The 21,335-nt window shown below is 37.0% G+C and overlaps 1 protein-coding gene across 1 annotated transcript in view; it reads right to left on the bottom strand.

Moving 5' to 3' along the window:
* Positions 1–21,335, bottom strand: part of SHOC1 (shortage in chiasmata 1) — a 91,699-nt gene that overhangs the window by 34,645 nt on the left and 35,719 nt on the right. The window contains exons 12-16 of the mRNA XM_068553105.1: positions 16,500–16,913; positions 13,417–13,536; positions 12,261–12,437; positions 7,766–7,870; positions 4,057–4,235 (exon numbers count right to left, since the gene is read on the bottom strand). Of these exons, the coding sequence (XP_068409206.1) occupies positions 4,057–4,235; positions 7,766–7,870; positions 12,261–12,437; positions 13,417–13,536; positions 16,500–16,913 (995 nt within the window). The remainder of the gene's footprint in view (positions 1–4,056; positions 4,236–7,765; positions 7,871–12,260; positions 12,438–13,416; positions 13,537–16,499; positions 16,914–21,335) is intronic.

Here is a 21,335-nt window from a genome sequence, read left to right as displayed (position 1 = left end):
AAAATTTCCCCCTTTTTTATATCTTAATTCTTTTTCCTCTTCTACCTGTACCATCTCTAGATTTCTAAATTTGAGCTCAATAATTCTTTCTTCCATATGGTCTTCTCTATTTCCAATGCTTTCTAGTGAATTCTCAATTTCATTTATTGAGTTCTTCAGCTTCAGAACTTGTTTGGTTCTTTTTTAGTTTCAGTCTCTTTGGTAAAGTATTCCTTCTGTTCATTAATTTTATTCCTGAGCTCATCGAACTGCCTTTCTGAGTTTTCTTGTAGCTTGTTATTTCTTCATGACAGCTATTTTGAATTCTCTATCAGTTAGATTGCAATATTCCATGACTTTAAGTTTGATTTCTGCTGAATTGTCATTTTGTTTTTGTGATACAGTGTTGCTGTGGTTCTTCATGGTGCTGGGTAAGTTGTTCCTCAGCTGACACATCTGAAGTAGTGAACACCTTTCTTCTTTAGGTAAAAATAATTTTTTCTACTTGATTTTAATGAACCAACAAGTTATAAATTAGAAGCCTTTCTCTTTTTTTAAAAAAACATAAGACCCTGTTAGGAGATTTATTTATCACAAGGAAAAGATTTATCCAGCAAAAAAATCTACTGAGACACAGCAGTTCCCCTTTCAGAGGTGCTGCAATAAAGAAGACAATAGCAATATCTTTACTGTTTAGGTTGATACAATTATTGGATGAGTGAAAGCAAGGAGCAAAAAATGTAAATTTCACACTCAGTGACCTAGTAATTTGTCAGTCATTTTTCTGCCTTAAACCTAATGCATCCTCTGGGACTGGGGCAGAGGATTCCAGAGAAATCGCACTCCTGGCCTGGCCATGCTCCAAATTCCACACCATCTTTTCTATTCCTTTCTTTCTTTTTTAAATTTTCATTGAGGTATAGTTGATTTACAATGTTGTATTAGTTTCAGTTATACAGCAAAGTGAATCAGTTATACGTATACATATATCCATTCTTTTTTTAGATTCTTTTCCCATATAGGCCATTACAGCATATTGAGTAGAGTTCCCTGTGCTATACAGTAAGTTATTATTAGTTGTCTATTTTATATATAGTAGTGAGTATATGTCAATCCCAATCTTCCAATTTATCCCTCCCCCCTTATCCCCTGTTAACCATGTTAGTTTTCTACATCTGTGACTCTATTTCTGTTTTGTAACTAAGTTCATTTATACTCTTTTTTTAGATTCTACATATAAGTGGTATCATATGATATTTGTCTTTCTGTGTATGACTTACTTCACTCAGAACGATAATCTCTAGGTCCATCGATGTTGCTGCAGATGGCATTATTTTGTTCTTTTTTATGGTTGAGTAATATTCCATTGTATATATGTGCCACATGTTCTTTATCCATTCCTCTGTTGATGGACATTTAGGTTGCTTCCATGTCCTGGCTACTGTAAATAGCGTTGCAATGAACACTGGGGTGCATGTATCTTTTCAAATTATGGTTTTCTCTGGGTATATGCCCAGGAGTGGGATTGCTGGGTCGTATGGTAGTTCTACTTTTAGTTTTTGAAGGCACCTCCATGCTGTTCTCCATAGTGGCTGTACCACTTTACATTCCCATCAACAGTGTAGGAGGGTTCCCTTTTCTCCACACCCTCTCCAGCATTTACTGTTTGTAGATCTTTTGATCATGGCCATTCTGACCCGTGTGAGGTGATACCTCGTTGTAGTTTTGATTTGCATTTCTCTAATAATTAGTGATTTTTTAAAAGATTTATTTATTATTTATTTTATTTATTTTTGGCTGCATTGGGTCTTAGTTGCGGTACTTCAGGCTCTTCGTTGCAGCGCATGGGCTTCTCTCCAGTTTTCTCTTCTCTAGTTGTGGCGCACAGGTTCCAGAGTGCATGGGGTCTGTAGTTTGGGGCCTGTAGGCTCTCTAGTTGAGTCGTGTGAGCTCAGTAGTTGTGGCACGCGGGCTTAGCTGCCCCGCGGCATGTGGGATCTTAGTTCCCTGACCAGGCTTTGAACCTGTGTCCCCTGCATTGTAAGGTGGATTCTTTACCACTGGACTACCAGGGAAGTCCCTAATTAGTGATGTTGAATATCTTTTCATGTGCTTTTTGGCCATTTGTATGTCTTCTTTGGAGAAATGTCTATTTAGATCTTCTGACCATTTTTTGATTGGGTTGTTTGTTTTTTTGATATTGAGTTGCATGAGCTATTTGTATATTTTGGAGATTAATCTCTTGTCGGCTGTTTCATTTGCAAATATTTTCTCCCATTTTAAGGGTTGTCTTTTTGTGTTGTTTATGGTTTCCTTTGCTGTGTAAAAGCTTTTAAGTTTAATTAGATCCCATTTGTTTATTTTTGTTTTTATTTTCATTAGTCTAGGAAGTGGATCAAAAAAGATCTTGCTGTGATTTATGTCAAAGAGTGTTCTGCCTATGTTTTCCTCTAAGAGTTTTACAGTGTCCAGCCTTACATTTAGGTCTTTAATCCAATTTGAATTTATTTTTGTGGATGGTGTTAGGAAATGTTCTAGTTTCATTCTTTAGCATGTAGCTGTCCAGTTTTCCCAGCACCACTTACTGAAGAGGCTGTCTTTTCTCCATTGTAAATAGAAGCCTTTCTCTTATTTTCCAGTAGGTGGCACTAGAGCACATTGTTTTCTCTTAACCTGCGCTGCCTCTGGTTGTGTTTGAGTATTGGCACTTTCTACCCTCCGTGTCTACGTCAGAGGGGTCACCCAAAGCATTTGTTATCACTGCTTGTGCCTCTGGGGTTGTTGGTGCCTTGCTGTTTCTGGTGTTACTGATGTCACTGCCTGAGTACTAGGATGGTGGCCTCATTTGGGATCCTTGAGTCACAGGCTCTGCCACTGCAGGAGGAGCAGGAAGGCCGGGAGGAGGAACTGGGGTCATGTGTGCCGTTCCTTTTCTGGTGCTCCTGGGTTTCTGGGCTCACCCACTGCTGATGGAGGGTGGGGCGCCAGAGCTGTGGGTGGCTCTGAGCTGGAGGAACAGGGTCACAGGCCTCGTGCCACGGCTGCTCAGCTATTTGTGGCTGTGGGTACCAGTGCAAGTGGGAGGCCGGGGTCATGTGGGATGCCGCGGTCATGTGGGATGCCGCCCTCGCTGCTACTGGGTTCTTCTGGACTGGGGTTCACCTGCTGCAGCCCAGGGGCCAAAATTACAGGCACTGCCTATGCTGATCCTCCAGTTCCGCCTCTTCTATGGGTTCCATTCCACCTATCTTTACATGTACAGATGGGTGGGACTCTCCAGTGTCCTGGTGTGTTGGGCAAAGGCCCTTTTGTTGAGTTGTGGATGTTTTCCTGGTTGCAGATTGAAGGGGAGAGCCGAGCGAGCATCTCTTCCTGCTATGATGCTGACATCACTCCCCAATTTTAAATTTCTTACTGATTGATTTAATTTGTTTTAATGACTTAGGCAAGTTACCCAAGTAACCATAGAGTTGGGGATAAAAATATCCCCAGCAGGGACAGAGAGGAAAACGAAGAAAAAGGCCAAATTTGTTTCCAGATTTCGTGTAAAGATTTTGAGATGCTTTTCTGCTTGAAAATTTTTTTTAAGTATTTTCTCTTAAATCTTTACTTACGCAAATTTTGTTCAATGCTTGAGGTAGAGTGGGCAAAAAATTTCCAACATAATCCAAGGAATAAACAAGAGCTTTGTTTTTTTTTTTTTTTTTTAGAATTATATAAGATGAGATTCTGGCTCAATATCTAAAAATTAATTATTGCAGTTCTATTGTTGGGTATGTGTTCATGAACTTACAAGTAGAAAACAAAATTTTTGAGATTTAAAGGATTAATCCACAGAAAACTATGTATAATAAAAATTAAAGTATTTAAAAAATTCAAGACATAAAAATAATGATGCCAATGATCCCTTCTCTGGGTCTGATTCTGTCCTGTTAACTTACTTAAGGAGAAAACTGTCAAGGGACCAAAGAGTATATACTATACTATTTCATAATTTCAAATTAAATGCAAAAATTTATCTTACATCCAATTCTTATATAAGCTGATTGCTGTTATCTGCTTTATTTCAGTACTTACCTTAATTTGCTGTCCACTTTGCATCCAATTTAGTATCTGACATTGCAATTCTTGTATCTTGTAGTTGGTTTCAGGCTTTTTTTCCCTAATAAACTGTACAATCTCCAGTTGTCGCCAAATGTCATCCAAATAGGAGCCTAAAATGCTTCTGTAGATATCTTTTGCATTTGACAAATATCCTGTTAAAAACAAAAGTGGGAAAAAAAGCATGTCTTTTTGTTCTTTTAGAAACTGCATGGTAAAAACCTAAAAGGAAATAAGGGTCATAGCAGAGACAGTTAAATTTCCCTTTACTACTTTTCTGATTTTGATCAAAGATAGCAACTAATGAAAACCTTAAATTTAAGTGACGCTGAGAAATATGTAGCAAATGTCTATTTTTAAGCTACATAATACCAATATAACTGGATATACTCTACATATTCTCTGAATATTTCTCATCCTTTTCTGCCTTCTGGCTTGTTAAATGCTATTGCCTTCTTCCTAAACCCTAGAATCTACACTTACATGCAAGTCCTGTGGTAATGCATTTCACTGAGATTTTCTTGGTATGCTATCGATACAGCTTTGCACTTGATTTCTGGTTATTTATGTATATGACTTAACAACCTCACTAGTCTATAAGCTCTCATAATCCATGATATTTAAGCATAATTAATTTATGTAGCTGCTAAAACAGAAGTGCCTAAATTCAGACTCACTAAGAGCAATTTTAAACACAGAATCCTGAGACCTATCCTTGAAGGTTCGAATTCAAGAAATCTAGATTGAGTCCCAGGGATTCCTATGTGTAAAACTTCTCCCAGTGATTCTACTGCACAGTGAATTTTGTGAATTACTGAAGTAGAGCACCTGGCAGAGTAACTTATGTAGATCAGGTATTCAATGAATATCTGGACAATAAATACAATAATAAATCAAAAATTTAATGTTCATGTTCATATTTTTATACTATGTACATATTAATTCTAATTTTATTTTAATACAGCTAGAATGATGGGCAATTTAGAGACTGATTTATGTTCTTTCTGCTTACTAATCTCCAAACTTCCCACTGATTCTCCATACTGCCATTAGATGTAACCTTCTGAAAGACAAACCTAATCCAGTAGCTTTCCTGTTTCAATGGTTCCCTATTATTTACAGAGTAGTGACTGAATTCTTTTGTGTAGCTTAAAAGGCTTTTCATGATTTGGCTCTTTCTTACTTCTTCAGGCTTAGCTCTCTTTGCTTTCCACCTTGTACTCTTCAATTTAGCCACATGGAACCGTTTGTCATACACCCACTAAGTCATTCTTCTGGGCTCTTAATTCTGCCTACAATACCCTTTCATACTTTATTTACTTGGCAAACTCCTACTTATTTAAAAAAAAATTCAGCTTGAAAGACTAACAGTCACCATCCTTTGTGCCATTACTATGTATCTCTACTACAGTACCCATTACACAATACTGAATTTATTTCTGGGTTAAAGCCCAGAAGTGAAACTCTATACTTTTAACCTTGAAACTAATTACCTTGCTAGTTTGGGGGAAGAAGCAAATTGGAAGCTGGGAGAAAATACAGAATTCTGGGTCCAGGGTAGGCAGCCAGACCCACATGGACCTTTCTTCCTCTGTCACTATTCACAAAGAAAGAAAGGAGGACAACCTAACTTGCTCTTTGATTTTGAGAGGTTTAGAGGAGTGAGAAAGCCTTCTACTAAAAATGTCCAAGGCAGCAAGGTTACTCATTATGGCTTGGTACCCAGGGTTTAAGAAGTTATGTTTTCCAACAAGGATTTTACTTTTATAAGTGTTCCTCAAGGTAGCCAAATAATAATGCCAAAGTGTGATTTAGTAAAGGCATTTCTTTGAGGAACGGAAACAATTCAGTTCAAGTATATAGTTCTCAATGGTCTCACTTAATCCTAGGGTAAAATGTAGAATACTTAAAGGTGAATATACTTTAAGCAATCCTCCATAAATATTATTTCTCTAATTCAAGATTTTGATAAGTATTGAGCACGAGTGAGTCACAACTGTACTCTCCCTGGGAATCCAAATATTCTAGATTCTGATATTCTGCCTTACTATTATGCTTTTATAGTTAGCTTAGTTGTTGGTAGGACTGACAATCTTCTATGGCAGCTGAAAATTATAATGAAGACAGGTGACTAAACAGAAGCATGTGACACTACACCATTATACTAGCTACAGATACTGTAAACTAGGGCTATAGTTGTCTGGGAATGGAGACAAGACAACTTCATTCAGCATCAACACTCAAATGCTTTAATTGGAGAAGAAAGGAAAAGCACCATGTTGGGCTTTCTAAAGGTAGCTGTAACTTAGTTACAATACCTGGCCAGATAATACTAATATAATACTTGGCCAAGTATTACAACTCCCAGTGATGTAGAGGGAGTACAGTTGTAACTCGCTGCTGCCCAGTACTTATCCAAACCTTGGATTAGAGAAATAATATTTGTCTGAGTCACAGATAAGAGAAAATGTCTGGGTCATAGATCAGAGAAAAATTATTTTCACTTTGTATATAATGGGTTCTAGAAACTTTAAATTATAAAACATAATCCTAAAAATATACCATTACTAAACAAGTCTAAACAACCTGCAATAAGGGGCCTAAAACAGTAATGCAGTAAGACAGATACTTTAAGGATTTTAATAGTTTAGAAAAAATTTCCAAAATCTTTAAAATTTTCAATACATTCAAAATAGTTTGATTTTTAATACTCAAGTAATTCATATCCTAACTTACATGCACAACTAAAAAAGAAATTGCAGAAGATCTTGCTATATAGCTATATTGCATCTAGCAAAGATTCGAAGCCACAGATATTCAATGAGGACCTAAAATGTACATGTCAAAGTGTCATCTTACATTAAAAAGCAGTGCATAATAAAAAGAAACGAAATTGAGTTATTTGTAGTGAGGTAGATGGACCTAGAGACTGTCATACAGAGTGAAGTAAGTCAGAAAGAGATAAACAAATACTGTATGCTAACACATATATATGGAATCTAAAAAAAAAAATGGTTCTGATGAACCTAGGGGCAGGACAGGAATAAAGACGCAGATGTAGAGAATGGACTTGAGGACACGGGAAGGGGGAAGGGTAAGCTGGGACGAAGTGAGAGAGTGGCATGGACATATATATACTACCAAACGTAAAATAGATAGCTAGTGGGAAGCAGCCACATAGCACAGGGAGATCAGCTCGGTGCTTTGTGACCACTTAGAACGGTGGGATAGGGAGGGTGGGAGGGAGACGCAAGAGGGAGGAGATATGGGGATATATGTATATGTATAGCTGATTCACTTTGTTATAAAGCAGAAACTAACACACCATTGTAAAGCAATTATACTCCAATAAAGATGTTTTAAAAAATGCAGTGCATAATAATGATTACACAGTCAAATCCCTTAAGGCCATTAGGAGTCTGTAATTCAGGCCTAGAATAGAGAATCCTACACCTATTTTTCTAGGTGATGATTGTTGTTACAGAAAATTTCTTTTAATGAATATAAGTAGAATAAAATATATATTCCATTATAATTATGTCAATATATATATAATGTTTAATGCAGAAGGAAAAAAAACTACATAATTTCTTACAAAGCGCATCTTTTTCAGAAAAGTAAACGTTACTTCAGACAAAATATTTCAATAGGAAGAAAAGGGGAAATAAACAATTTTCACACCAACCCAATGCTGTGTCCAAGCTACATGTTAAAAGGACATCTCTAATTGTTACCAAAAGGTGTAAGAGGGCAGCATACTTGAATGCCATTTCTCTTTCAACATTTTTACCTAGGTAAGCAAAAACATAATTTAAAGACAGAATATACATTAGAATTTTAGAATATATATCAGAATGCTTAACAATAATAGATAACATTTATTATTGAGTGCTTACTATGTGCCAAGCTGTATATAATCTGTTTATTTCATTGAATCTATAACAATAACCCTATCAGACAAGTTTACTATGATCTTGATTTTATGGATGAGAAAACAGTCTTAACGAGGTTAGGTAACTGCCCAAGGTCAATTTGTGAATAAATGATGGAGCTGGCATTCCAACCCCTACAGCTAACCTTAGAGTTCATACTTTGCTGCTTCCAAAGAATGTTCAATTATTTCTACTCTTGGTGGGAAGAAGGACAATGATTCCCAGTTATGAAACAAGAAGAAAATTAAACTCATAACTTGCCAACTGGTTTAGATAAAGGTGGAGGATCATAACGTAAAGCAATACCTTGAAATGGAGGTAGACACCTGGGAATATTTGTCCAAAGATATGACTCAAACAAAAGAGGTACTTATAGGGACAAGACAATTATCTAATTAATACGTTCCATGTAGTTCCAGAGCTTATTGAAGATGATAGATCGGATTTTACTGCATGCAAAAGTGGGGCCAAGAAGACCGGATTCCAGGCCTAATTTAACCAGAGAAGCTCTACTTCTCTCTGTTTTATATAGTGGGATGCCATGTAATATTTATTGAACAAAGAGTTCTGCTAAAAAGTATATGAATAGCTGATTCACTTTGTTATAAAGCAGAAACTAACACACCATTGTAAAGCAATTATACTCCAATAAAGATGTTAAAAAAAAAGTATGAAAACTATTGATTTAAGCAATGAAGATCAAAGCAAATAATCAGTGGTCACTGGGAATCAAGGAGCAACAGAAAAACCAGTTATGGGTAGTATCTCCCTGGAAGGACTTGTGTAAACAAGTCAATCATGACCAGGAAGGGAAAAGAAGAGAGCAGAGAAACCAAATTTGGTATCATTTTGTTCTGTCTTTAGGAAAACATTTCTTACAGTGCAGATCCGCAGCCGATGAATTCTTTCAGCTTTTGTATGTCTGAAAACATCTCATTTCCCCTTTGTTTTTGTAATGTATTTTTGCCTAGTACAGAAAACTAGGCTGGTGGTTTTTTCTTTCAGGTATTTTAAAGATGTTATTCCACTGTCTTTTCACTTGCACTATTTCTGACAAGAAATTTGATGTCAACCTTGTCATTGTTTCTCTTTTGCAGCATATATTTTTTTCCTTCTGGCTGCTCCTACAATTTTCTCTTTATCACTGGTTTTGAGCAACTTGATTATAATATGCCTTGGTGTAGCTTTATTATGCTTCTTGTGCTTAGGGTTGAGTTTCTTGGATCTGTGGGTTTGTAGTTTTCACTGAGTTTGGCAAGATTTCAGTCATTATTTTTTTATCTGTTTACCCCCTTTTGCCTCTCCTTTGAGAACTCTAATGCTAGTATATAAGGCTATTTGAAGTTGTTTCACAGCCCGCTATGCTCTTTTCTTTCCTTCTTTTTTATTCTTTTATCCACCTGGGTTTTATTTTAGGTAGTTTCTATTGCTATGCTTACAAGTTAGCTAGTTTTTTCTCCTGCAATATTTAATCTGCCATTAACTTCATCCAGTGTATTTTTCATCTCATGCATTGTAGTTTATTCTCTAAAACTATGATTTGCATCTCTTTTATGTCTCTAGCTTATTGAATGTATGGAATACAGTTATAATAAGTTTCAGTGTCCTCTCTGATAATACTAACATCTTTGTCAGCTCTTGAGTTTGTTTTGATTGATTATTCTCCTTATGGGCTGTGGTTTCCTGTCTCTTGTTATGCTTGACAATCTTTGATCAGATGTCAAACATTGTGAATTTTACCTTGTTAGTGCTAAATATTTTTGTATTCATATAAATAGTCTTAAGCTTTGTTCTGGGATGCAGTTAAGTTCCTTGGAAATAGTTTGATAACTTTGAGTCTTGCTTTTATGATTTTTTTAGGCAGGTCCAGAGCAGTGCTAAATCTAGGGATAATTATTCCCCACCACTGAGACAAGACTTCTCTAAGTATGATGATCAATACTCCATGAATTATGAGTTTTTCTAGTCTGGCTGGTGGGAACAGACATTATTTCCTGCCCCGTGTGAATTCAGAGTAATATTCCCTCTAATCCTTTCAGATGGTTTGTTTCCCAACCTCTGGTAGTTTAGTTCCTCACATATACATTTATTTTTTTTGAGATGGCTGTTCTTTTTTTCTTTTTTCCATATTCTTTTCCATTATGGTTTATCACAGGATATTGAATATAGTTTCCTGTGCTATACATTAGGACCTTGTTGTTTATCCATTCTCTATATTATAGTTTGCATCTGCTAATCCCAAATTCCTAATCCATCCTTCCCCCACCCCACCCCCTTGGCAGCCACAAGTCTGTTCTCTATGTCTGTGAGTCTGTTTCTGTTTCATAGATAAGTTCATTTGTGTTATATTTTAGATTCCACATATAAGTGATATCATATGGTGTTTGTCTTTCTCTGTCTGACTTACTTTAATTAGTATGATAATCTCTAGGTACATCCATGCTGCTGCAAATGGCATTATTTCATTCCTTTTTATGGCTGAGTAGTATTCGATTGGATATATGTACCACATCTTCTTTTTTTTTTATAAATTTATTTATTTATTTATTTATTTTTGGCTGTGTTGGGTCTTTGTTTCTGTGCGAGGACTTTCTCTAGTTGTGGCGAGCAGGGGCCACTCTTCATCGCGGTGCGCGGGCCTTTCACTGTCGAGGCCTCTCTTGTTGCGGAGCACAGGCTCCAGACGCGCAGGCTCAGTAGTTGTGGCTCACGGGCCTAGTTACTCTGCGGCATGTGGGATCTCCCCGATGAGAGCTCGAACCCGTGTCCCCTGCATTGGCAGGCAGACTCTCAACCACTGCGCCACCAGGGAAGCCCTGTACCACATCTTCTTTATCCATTCATCTGTCAGTGGGCATTTAGGTTGTTTCTATGTTTTGGCTATTGTCCTCACATATACTCTTTGATCAGTACTCTGCTGAATACTTCAGGGAGACTTTCTGCAAATTTCTAGGACTCTCCTTGTGAAGCTCTCTGCTCTCTAACCTTCTATCCTTTTTTTAAAAAATTTATTTATTTTAATTTATTTATTTTTGGCTGCGTTGGGTCTTCGTTGCTGTGCATGGGCTTTCTCTAGTTGTGGTGAGCCGGGGCTACTCTTCACTGCGGTGTGCAGGCTTCTCATCGCAGTGGCTTCCCTTGTTGCAGAGCACGGGCTCTAGGTGCACAGGCTTCATTAGTTGTAGCATGCGGGCTCAGTAGTTGTGGCTCGTGGGCACAGTAGCTGTGGCTTGCAGGCTCTAGAGCTCAGGCTCAGTAGTTGTGGCGCACGGGCTTAGTTGCTCCGCGGCATGTGGGATCTTCCCAGACCAGGGCTCAAACCCATGTCCCCTGCATTGGTAGGTGGATTCTTAACCACTGTGACACCAGGGAAGCCCCTAACCTTCTATCCTTTGAACTTTAGCTGCCTTGGTCTCCCTGGACTCTTAGCTCTGCTTCTTCAACTCAAATTGTCCACTGAGCTCTGCCTCTGGTACCTCTCCCTGTGCCATGGCCTGGCATTTCTTTCAAGGCAGTAAGCTAGGGCAATGGTAGGGCTCACCTCACTTGTTTCCCATCTCTCAGGAATCATTGTGCTTTGTTGCCTGATGTCTAGGATCTTAAAAACTGGTTTCATCTATTTTGTCTTTGTCTTTTTGTTTGTTTGTTGTTGTTATTTCTGGAAGGAGGGTAAATTCAATCCCTGTTACTCCATTTTGGCCAGAAGCAAAAGTCCAGGATTGACTTTAATCAATTTACTTTTTGACCTCCCCCCACCTTTTTGGGAGGGACCTAAGTGGTTCAGATGCTAACAATAATAGGGTTAATTTGGTTTCTGCAATAGGAATCTGTCAAGTAATATATATGTCAACTAGGAGCTTTACTGAGAAGCAATGCCAGATGATACAGGTTTCCCCCACTATCTGAAAATAGAGAGTTCCTATGAAACCTTCTGTAAGCTGAAATGGAGTAAAGAAGCAAATACCTTTTTTCATAAAAACGAAAATCCTCTTTGATTTCTTTCAGTTAGTGAAAACAGATATTAATGTAGGTCTTCATAAAATCAAAGTGACATAAAGCAAACATGAAAAGCAGGCGACACTTGTATTTCTTACCTTTTTATCCTTGCTTAGCTGATATTCCAGCATTGGTCTGTGGGTGCCATATGCTGAATTACAGTTATGCCTCCATCTATGACTAATTTCTGCATTTTCTAATAATCCATAAATTTATATCCTTTAAAATAATGTGACTTTTATTTGTACTCACCTTGGTGAATAGCATCACTTATTACTTTTTCTTGTTCTTTTAAGAGGAACCTTGTTTGGTCAAAAATGACAGTGTCAAATTTCCAGGTAGCAGCAGGAAGAGTACAGAGGCATACAAGTTTTTTTAAGATAGGAGAAGCTGCTGCTTCTAGGAGACAGTATGCTTGGCACTGGCTATCTGCAAAAATAAAAGCATTAAAGGCAGTGTTTTTATAAGGATGGTATGTTCTTTTTGACAAATCAATCATGCATGTTACTTCATGGAAACCTGAACTCTATCCAAATTCTTTTCTGAGTTAAAAGTCATGAGATTCTATACAGGCTTATTTTAGGATATTTATTCTAAATAAACTAGTAAAAACAAAACAAAAAAAACCCTCTGTAGAATTAATATAATTTTATGGCTATCTTGTTCATTAGAAAGGATTTATTCAGTGACTAATTTGGCAGGGCAACTATAAGGAAGAGAATCACATAACTTTTTTCTTTTCCCTCCACTATTAGCTTACAACCTTAAGATGAACACATTTATAACAATGACAAATTGTTTTTAGTTTTCACTAGAATATCAATATTTAAAGATCTGCATTGTCATCTAAAGGTCATAAATGAAATTTAGCCAAAAGAATGAAATGATATTCAAGAACTAGTGTCATATTTCCTTATCGATTTTAATAGTGAGCATGATGTTCTTAAGCAGGCTGTTCTTTAGGGGTCAATGTAAAGAATATTTTTCTTTACAGCAGAACAAATAATTTTAATTGGTATAGGAATCAATAATAACTTATTTACACCACCTTGATGGTGGGTAAGAGAACAGAGAGAGCAACCATCAACAGTTCATTTTTCCAGACTGGGAAGAAAAGTCTGAGTGAGGAGTTGCAGTTTGCTGTTCTCTGATGCATGTAGGGAAGCAGCAGTTTAAATGAAGGAAGAAATAACACTTAGTGGACTGGAATAGGGCGATGGGGAGGGAGGGGCAGAGGCAGTGAATAAGGCACTCCAGGTTTGGAAATAACCTGAAAGTAGGACTGGAATGAAGAAATATCTGAAACAAGTGAAGAAAATTACATGGAAAATAAGGTGTGTCCTAGATACCCAGGAAAGGGCTTTCAAATTTACTTAATTTGAATGCATTTAAAAAGCATAATGCATACCTGATGCTTGAATTTCAATGACATTATCTGCTCTCCTTTCCTGATTTGCTTTCTCTAGTGTTTTATTAGTACAAACAATAGGATTTTCTTCTTGAAGACTTAAAGAACGTTCTTCTTTGTCTTGAAGTTCTAATAAAAATATTAATTTGCATTGTTCAGGGAAACTTAATGTTGATTAAAATGCTCTCTTGTAATATGATCATAATTGTTAAAATTCTCTGAAATGCATCAGTATTAAATTGATCAACTATTCAGGTCAATGGACTTATTGTGCTGGATAGGAAGCTGAATGGTAATAAAGGAAGGAACTTTGGCATCAGATCAGTGTTTCAATCCCAGTTCTGACACTAGCCTCAGTTTCCTCATATGTAAAATATTGATTAATATACCTACTTCGAATATTGTTATAAGGTGTTATAAACACCGAGGATGATTCCTGACACCTAAAAGCCACATACTGTTCTACTTCATTTCTCTGTGACTGTCCACAGACCCTTCCTCTGTTACTAATTCTCTCCTATGCCCCAAACCCTACCTGTCTCCATCCTTTCTTAGTAAGGTCATTTCTTACTACTTACCCTTTAGCTCTCAGGCATTTTCTACAGGGAGCCTTATATAACTGCCCACTCTACTTCCAGGCCAGCAAAGTGCCTTTCCTTTTTGTTTCCTCAGCACTCGGCATAGTCTCCTGGCACTGACAATGTTGTATGGAAATTATCTGCATGTCTGGTCCACTCTATTACACTGTAAGCTTCTCAAGGTCAGCAACGTTATCATGTTTATCTCTGATATGTGATTTAGTGCCTGGTACACAATGTTCAATAACTGTAGTTTTCTTCCTTCGTTTGTAAGTATTGTAGAGGATTAAAAAATATATATATATATGTAATTTATTTATGATTAGAGTTATATTAACTAGATTGCAATGTTGTCCATTAATAATATGATTACAAGATAATTTTAGAAAAACATTGCCATCTTGAAACGTTTGAATATATGAGCTTTAAATACACAGTGAAAAAAAAACAGAGTGAAATATCCTAAACTAGCTTTTTATTATTTTCAAGTATATTTTTTATTAACTATAAACAATTTAAATAGCTATGATTAAATACTACAAATTATTGGAGTTTTTGAGGGGGCCTAATAAGTTGTAGCATTCTTTCTCACCCCTGTATCAACCATAAAATAAGACAAGAAGTAAAATATATATCAAAATATTACCTCTGTTACTAATAAAAACTAAGTTGGAGAAAGGAGCTTAGTTTGAGAGTCAAAAGAGCTTGTTAATTAAACAACAGAATTAGAGTTACCTACCCTGCCCCAGACTATACTGGACTGGGCCAGGATTCTGCACTGTTGGGGAACTGCTTGGGAAAGATTCATGACATAGAGAAGCAGAGGAGAATGCCTGTTACTTGTGAGGCAGCTCATTCCTGCAAGCTTATGCCCAATTTATTCTTTTTCAAATTTACAATACAGATAATTAATTCCAGTTCCTCTGGGGAGAACACATTAAAGGGCAAAGAGGCCAGGAACATAATACTAATAGAGGAAACATCAGGAGTATAGAGCATTCCCACCTAACATCAGTATTCCTTTAATTGTTTAATTAATGGCTAACTTTTAAAATAAGAAAATATTCTTTTTATCTTTTTCTCCTTTCTTGTTGCTTTCTCTCATTTTCTGTTGCCAATATACCTTGTTACAAGACATCATCACAAGTATGACAACCAGAAAAGGATGTCAGAGCTAATTTTGGATTGGTATCCTTTTTTTTGTTGTTTTCTGGCCTCAAATATGAATAGAATCTGAAAACATTCACAAACCTGAAAACAACAAATCTTTAAAAAATTCCTATTTATGCATCACATTCATAAGATAATTCTTTATATTTTGCTCATTCTTTCATGTAGAAATTATGCTCTGAATTATGGTGCAAATTGGTTAGAAAGATCTGTTACATATAGAATTGTCACCTAGCAAGGTAAGTTATAATGTGGTCAAACAATTACATGAAAAGAAACTTTATGACAAATATATATAAACATAAAGGGTCACAAAATTCTGAGATCTTTAAATACTTTTCTGAATTTTTGTTGAATTTTTCATTGTGAAAATGCACTGATTGACAAAGTAATATAACTTTATATAGATCTATAAAAGGCTGTCATATCATGCTGCACACAAAGAACAAGCATTCTTTTCTGCTTTTCTATGTCATGACTTTTTCCCAAGCAACTCCCCAACCATGGGGAATCCTGGCCCAGCCCAGCATAGTCTGGGTCTGGGTAGGTACTCTGCCCAATTCTGGTGTTTAGTTAGCAAGCTCATTGGACTCTGAAACTAATTTTTGGTATATATTTTACTTCTTGTCTTATTTTACAGTTTATTCAGGGGCAAGACCTTGTGTACATTAACAGTATCAATACATAGGACAGTAAGACCTAAGTATACTCTAACTCTCACAAATAAATATTTTTGTACTTATTTCATTTGGGTAATCTGTGTCAAACACATTCTAGAATGCTAGAATTCTAGAATTTTTTTTTTACCAGAAGTGAAATGATATGACGCATTATACTACTTTGATATGTTTATAAACGATGAATGTAAAACAGTTACAACTCAAACAGAAACTCTCTGATAAAGCTAAAAAGAGTAATAGGCAATCAAACAGGCAAAAGGTTCTTAAGTACACATTAAAATACAAGTTAAAATATGGAGGTAGAACTGTGAGCTAAAAGAGAAAAAAGAATGGCAGAATGATCAGCAAAAGTTAAAAATGTTATGAATCTGTATGACCAAGTTGTAGAAAGTGAGTTTTTACAAATAGTAAACTTAAAAGTTTTTTCTTTAAAGTTCAAATGCACTTTTAAATTTTTTGGAAAATACATATCGACATCTGTATATCCCATATGTATCTCCATATATAATGTGTCATGAATCAATGACATTTTCTTTGACTTTGAAGAATAATGTGTTTTATCTGAAGAGCTTTATTTCTTTACCTTCTATAATAAATTATACATTTAGTCCTTGAAGCTATCATACCTACACCAAAATATTACTAAATTACTCACCATCTTTTCCATCACTGTCTGTGACTTCAGTCTTTGAGGTGCAAGTCTTATACTTATTTCGCAGCATAATAAAGTCATTCAAAAGGTCCAAATTATTCTCCTGTTTTTTACCACGTTTAAAAGATGCTTCTTCAATTTTGGAAGAGGAAGATGATTCAGTAGATGGTACTGTGCTGTCAAGTTCCAAGTAATCCTTATTTTCTTTAGTTCGGATTATTCTATAACCTAGTTCTAGGTCATTCTTTGGTTTTTCTTCTTTTTGTGGTCTTTCAACAGCGACATATTCATCAGAAAAATACGAGTCTGTTACTTCTTTTGCCAGAGGTGGAGTCTTTTGTGAAGGTGATAAATGATCATTTGTAGATATCTCAATAAGTTTAATAGGTGAGGAACAACTTTTATGTTCTAGCCCTGCTGAAAACAGAAAATGAAAATATCCAATGACTTTCATGCCTAAATGAATGTTCTACTAGGGTATTAAGATAACCTTTAGTTCTGGGTTCTTATTAATATAATTTGATCCTTACGAGTACTTTGTTTACTGCTTTTAAAATCAATTTTTGGTCTGAATAAAATAATTTTTTAAAGGATAAAGATTCAGCACCTCTTTTTCCTACTACTGGAGCTAAGGTTACTGAGCAAAGAAAGAATTCCAGACTATTGTCAATAGTTTAACAACAAGTCATACCTTGGAGCTATCATACCTACAGTTATTCTAAGGGTCAAAAACTTACATACAAAGCAAGCCACAGACCAGAAGAAAATACTTGTAATACATATACTTTAAAAAAGACTGTATCCAAAATATATAAAGAACTCTTATAACTTAATATTTTAAAAGAAAGTCAATTAAAAATTTGACAAAATATTTGATCAATACTTCATATAAGATATGCACGTGCTGCAATATGGATGAATCTTGAAAACATGCTAAATGAAAGCAGTCACGAAAGACCACATATTGTATGATTCCATTTCTATGGCACATACAGAAGAGACAAATCTATAAAGACAGAGAATGGGAGTGACTGCTAATGGGTACAAGATTCCTTTTGGGGGAGGATTAAAGTCTCCTAAAATTGATTGTGGTGATGATTATACCTCTCTGTGAATATACTAACTTTGAATGGTAATTCAATGGTTTTTAGTGTATTCACAGAGACGTATATACTTTTAATGGGTGAATTATACAGTATGTGAATTACATGTCCATAAAGCTATTAAATATTTTTTAAAAGAAGGTATAAATAGAGCCAATGAGCTTGTAAAAAGATGGTCATCATCATTAATTATCAGGAAAATACAAATTAAAACCACAATGAGATACCACAACATACCCATCAGAAGGGCTAAAATTTAAGATTTTCAATGCCAAGAGTTGGCAAGGATATAGAGTAACTGAAACCCTCACACATTGCTGGTGTAAATGTAAAACAGAGCAACCACTTCGGAAAAAAGTAGTTTCTTAAAGAGTTAAACAAACACCTACCATAAAACCTAACAGTTATACTCCTAGATATTCACTGAAGAGAAATGACAACAAATGTCCACAAAAAGACTTCTACAAGAATATTCATAGCAGTTTTACTCATTACAGTAAAAAACTAGAAAAAAATCCAGGAGAGTTGATAAACAAATCTTGGTACAGCCATATAATGAAAAATTCCTCAGTAATAAAAAAGAAATGAACTAGAGATACGCACAACATCATGAGTGAATCTCAAAAATGTTATTCTGAGTAGAAGTCAGACACGAAAGAGTTCATACTGTATGATTCCATAAATGAAATTCCAGAACAAGGGAAACTAATATATAGTGACAGAAAGTAGACCAGTGGTTACTTGAAGTCAGGGGTGAAGGTTGGTAGGGGAGAAGGGTGGGATAGAAGGAGAATCACTATAGAATGCAATGGCGCACAAGGGAACTTCCTGGTGATAGAAATATTTTATATCTTAATGGTGGTGATAGTTTCATGGTATAAAAATACATGTGTCAAAATTCATTAAACTGTACAGTTAGAACAAGTGCATTTTATTATATGTAAATTATACCTCAAAGTTTATTTGAAAAAAACATAAGTGCCTTATAGGCCAGCTAAATAATGTAAATGAGTGAAGTATAGGGCCAGTGCTTAAATCATAATCTTTGGGAAGATAGATTTTGGTTTTTTCCTCCAAAATGTGGTCTATAAATTTTTTTGCTTTTGCTTTTATTACAGATACTGGTATTGGAAACATTTTACTTTTCTCTTAACTATTATAAATATAAGACAAAAGTGCAAGAGTAATGCTAAATACCAACCAACACCTGGCCTCAATTTGTGAGTGCTGGGAACTACGGTGAACTGGAGGGTGCATGGTCTGTCTCAATGGTGAGCTACTACCAGCCCTAACCAGTTGTTGCCATGTGAGAATCTGAGTCTGATTTTTGGAATTTTAAAGACAATTTCAAAATACAGATCACTTTCGTACAACCCTCCAAATTTTAAATGCTGGTAACTAATTAAAATACCATATGGGCCAACAGTACATGGGCTGAACAGGATCTGAGTGCTACCAATTGGCAACCTCTGAGATATTTTCTAGAGATATTCTGGAGTGTTTAGTAGGTAAATAGGAACTGTTTACAATTTCACTTTTCTGATTATTTTCCTCTACTACTCTCTTTAACCACCCATATCCTGACAACGTGGCCATGGGCTCCTGATAAAGTTATTGCTTTTTAAACTTCAGAATGAAACTTCGGGATTCATAATTCTACTAGATAACAGGATGAGTTATATGTTTCATTGTAACCTCAATATAGTTACATATCGTAATAAAGATTATACATAGTTTTATAGATTTAATACATTATTATGGATATTGGAAGACCCCATAAAATCATCTTCTCTCTTTTCTTTGTCTCACAATCTGACCTCATCTCTTTTAAAATTCTTCTTCTACCATGGGTAACCATCTGGGTCTTAGGATAGACTGGTGTGCATTTGCTTGACCTAGTCTGTTTATCTACCCTCTTTTCTACCACATCCAAAGCCCTCTGTCTTCTGTCTTTGAAACATCCCTTGATAACAATTCTCACCCCAATTCCTATCTCCTTAGAGCAGTCTTCCAACTTACACAATAATGTCTAAAATTCACTTAAAAAAAAAAAAATTATTTATTTATTTATTTATTTATTTATTTTTGGCTGTGTTGGGTCTTTGTTGCTGTGCCCAGGCTTTCTCTATTTGCGGCGAGTGGGGGCTACTCTTTGTTGTGGTGCGCGAGCTTCTCATTGCGGTGGCTTCTCTCGTGAAGCACGGGCTCTAGGCACGTGGGCTTCAGTAGTTGTGGCATGCAGACTCAGTAGTTGTGGTGCATGGGCTTAGATGCTCTGTGGCATGTGGGATCTTCCCAGACCAGGGCTCGAACCTGTGTCCCCTGCATTGGCAGGGGGATTCTTAACCACTGCACCACCAGGAAAGTCCCTAAAATTCACTTTTAAATATATTTATTTACTCTGTAATAAACAAAAAGTAAACTTCCCCAGCTCCTTTAAAAGCTAAATTTATTAACTATTGCACAAACTGATTTTAAAACAATACGTATTTAAAACAATACATATTTCAAAAAGGTATAATTGAGTCTAAGTAGGTTCCATTTACTATAATGGCATACATAGCAACCCAAATAACTCAAAAGAGGAGGGGGAGTGGCCAAGATGGTGGAGCAGGAACACCCTGAGCTCACCTCCTCCCATGGGCACACCAAAATTAGTACAACTATTTGCAGGGCAACTACTGATGAGAAAGACCTGAAGACTAGAAGAAAAAGATCTTCTACAACAGAAGATATAAAGAAGAAACCACAATGAGACAGAGAGGAGGGGTGGAGACAGAGTATAGTAGACACCCATACCCCCCCACCGGGTGGGTGACCCACAAATGGGAGGATAATTACAGAGGTTAATTGCAGAGGTTCTCTCCAAAGAGTAAGGGGTCCGAGCCCCACATAGGCTTCCACGGCTGGGGTCATGCACCAGGAGGACAAGCCCCCAGAACATTTGACTTTGAAGACCACAGGGCTTACTTTTGGGAGAGCAGGAGAGCTGTAGGAAACAGTCTCCACTCTCAAAGGAGGCACACAAAATCTCACTCACCCTGAGACCCAGGGCAGAAGCAGTACTTTGAAAGGAGCCTGGATCAGACCCACCAGCTGATCTTGGAGAGATTCCAAAAAGGCCAGCGGCAATTGGAGCTCACTCCGGGGACATAGAAATTGGCAGTAGCCATTTTTTGGGAGCTCATTCTGCCATGAAGATTCTGGTGATGGTAACTGCCATTTTGGAATCCTCCCTCTAGCTTATTAGCACTGGGACTGGCCCCACCCATCAGCCTGTGGACTAGTACTGGGATGCCTCAGGTCAACCAGCTAGCTGCGTGCCCCACCCACCAGCCCCACCCACCAGCAGGCACCCCTGAACCCCTAGCCACCCTGGGACCTGGTCCTGCCCACCAGAAGGCTCAGGACCCATTCCTGCCCACCAGTGGCTGGAAAACAGCCCCAGAATCTCCTAGGCCTCAGCCCTGCCCACCAGCAGGCCAATACCAGCTATGACACCCCAGGACCCTGCAGCCAGAGACCCCAGCACCTGTCTCCACCCACCAGTGGGTGGGCACTAGCCCTGCATCCCCTGAGCCCCACTGCCACCCCCCAGTAGGCTAATGTCAGCTCTGGGACACCTTGGCCCCTCAGCCAGGCACCTCAGGGTCTGACCCCACCCACCAGCTGGCCGACAGCAGCTTCAGGACACCCCAGGCCCCACAGCTAGCCAGGTCAAAAGCCAACCCCGCCT

The sequence above is a fragment of the Eschrichtius robustus genome, chromosome 10 (genome assembly GCF_028021215.1).
Source record: "Eschrichtius robustus isolate mEscRob2 chromosome 10, mEscRob2.pri, whole genome shotgun sequence".
In the NCBI taxonomy this organism is placed as follows: domain Eukaryota; kingdom Metazoa; phylum Chordata; class Mammalia; order Artiodactyla; family Eschrichtiidae; genus Eschrichtius; species Eschrichtius robustus.
Note: the sequence above shows the minus strand (reverse complement) of the source record. Positions and strands in the feature narration are given on the sequence as shown.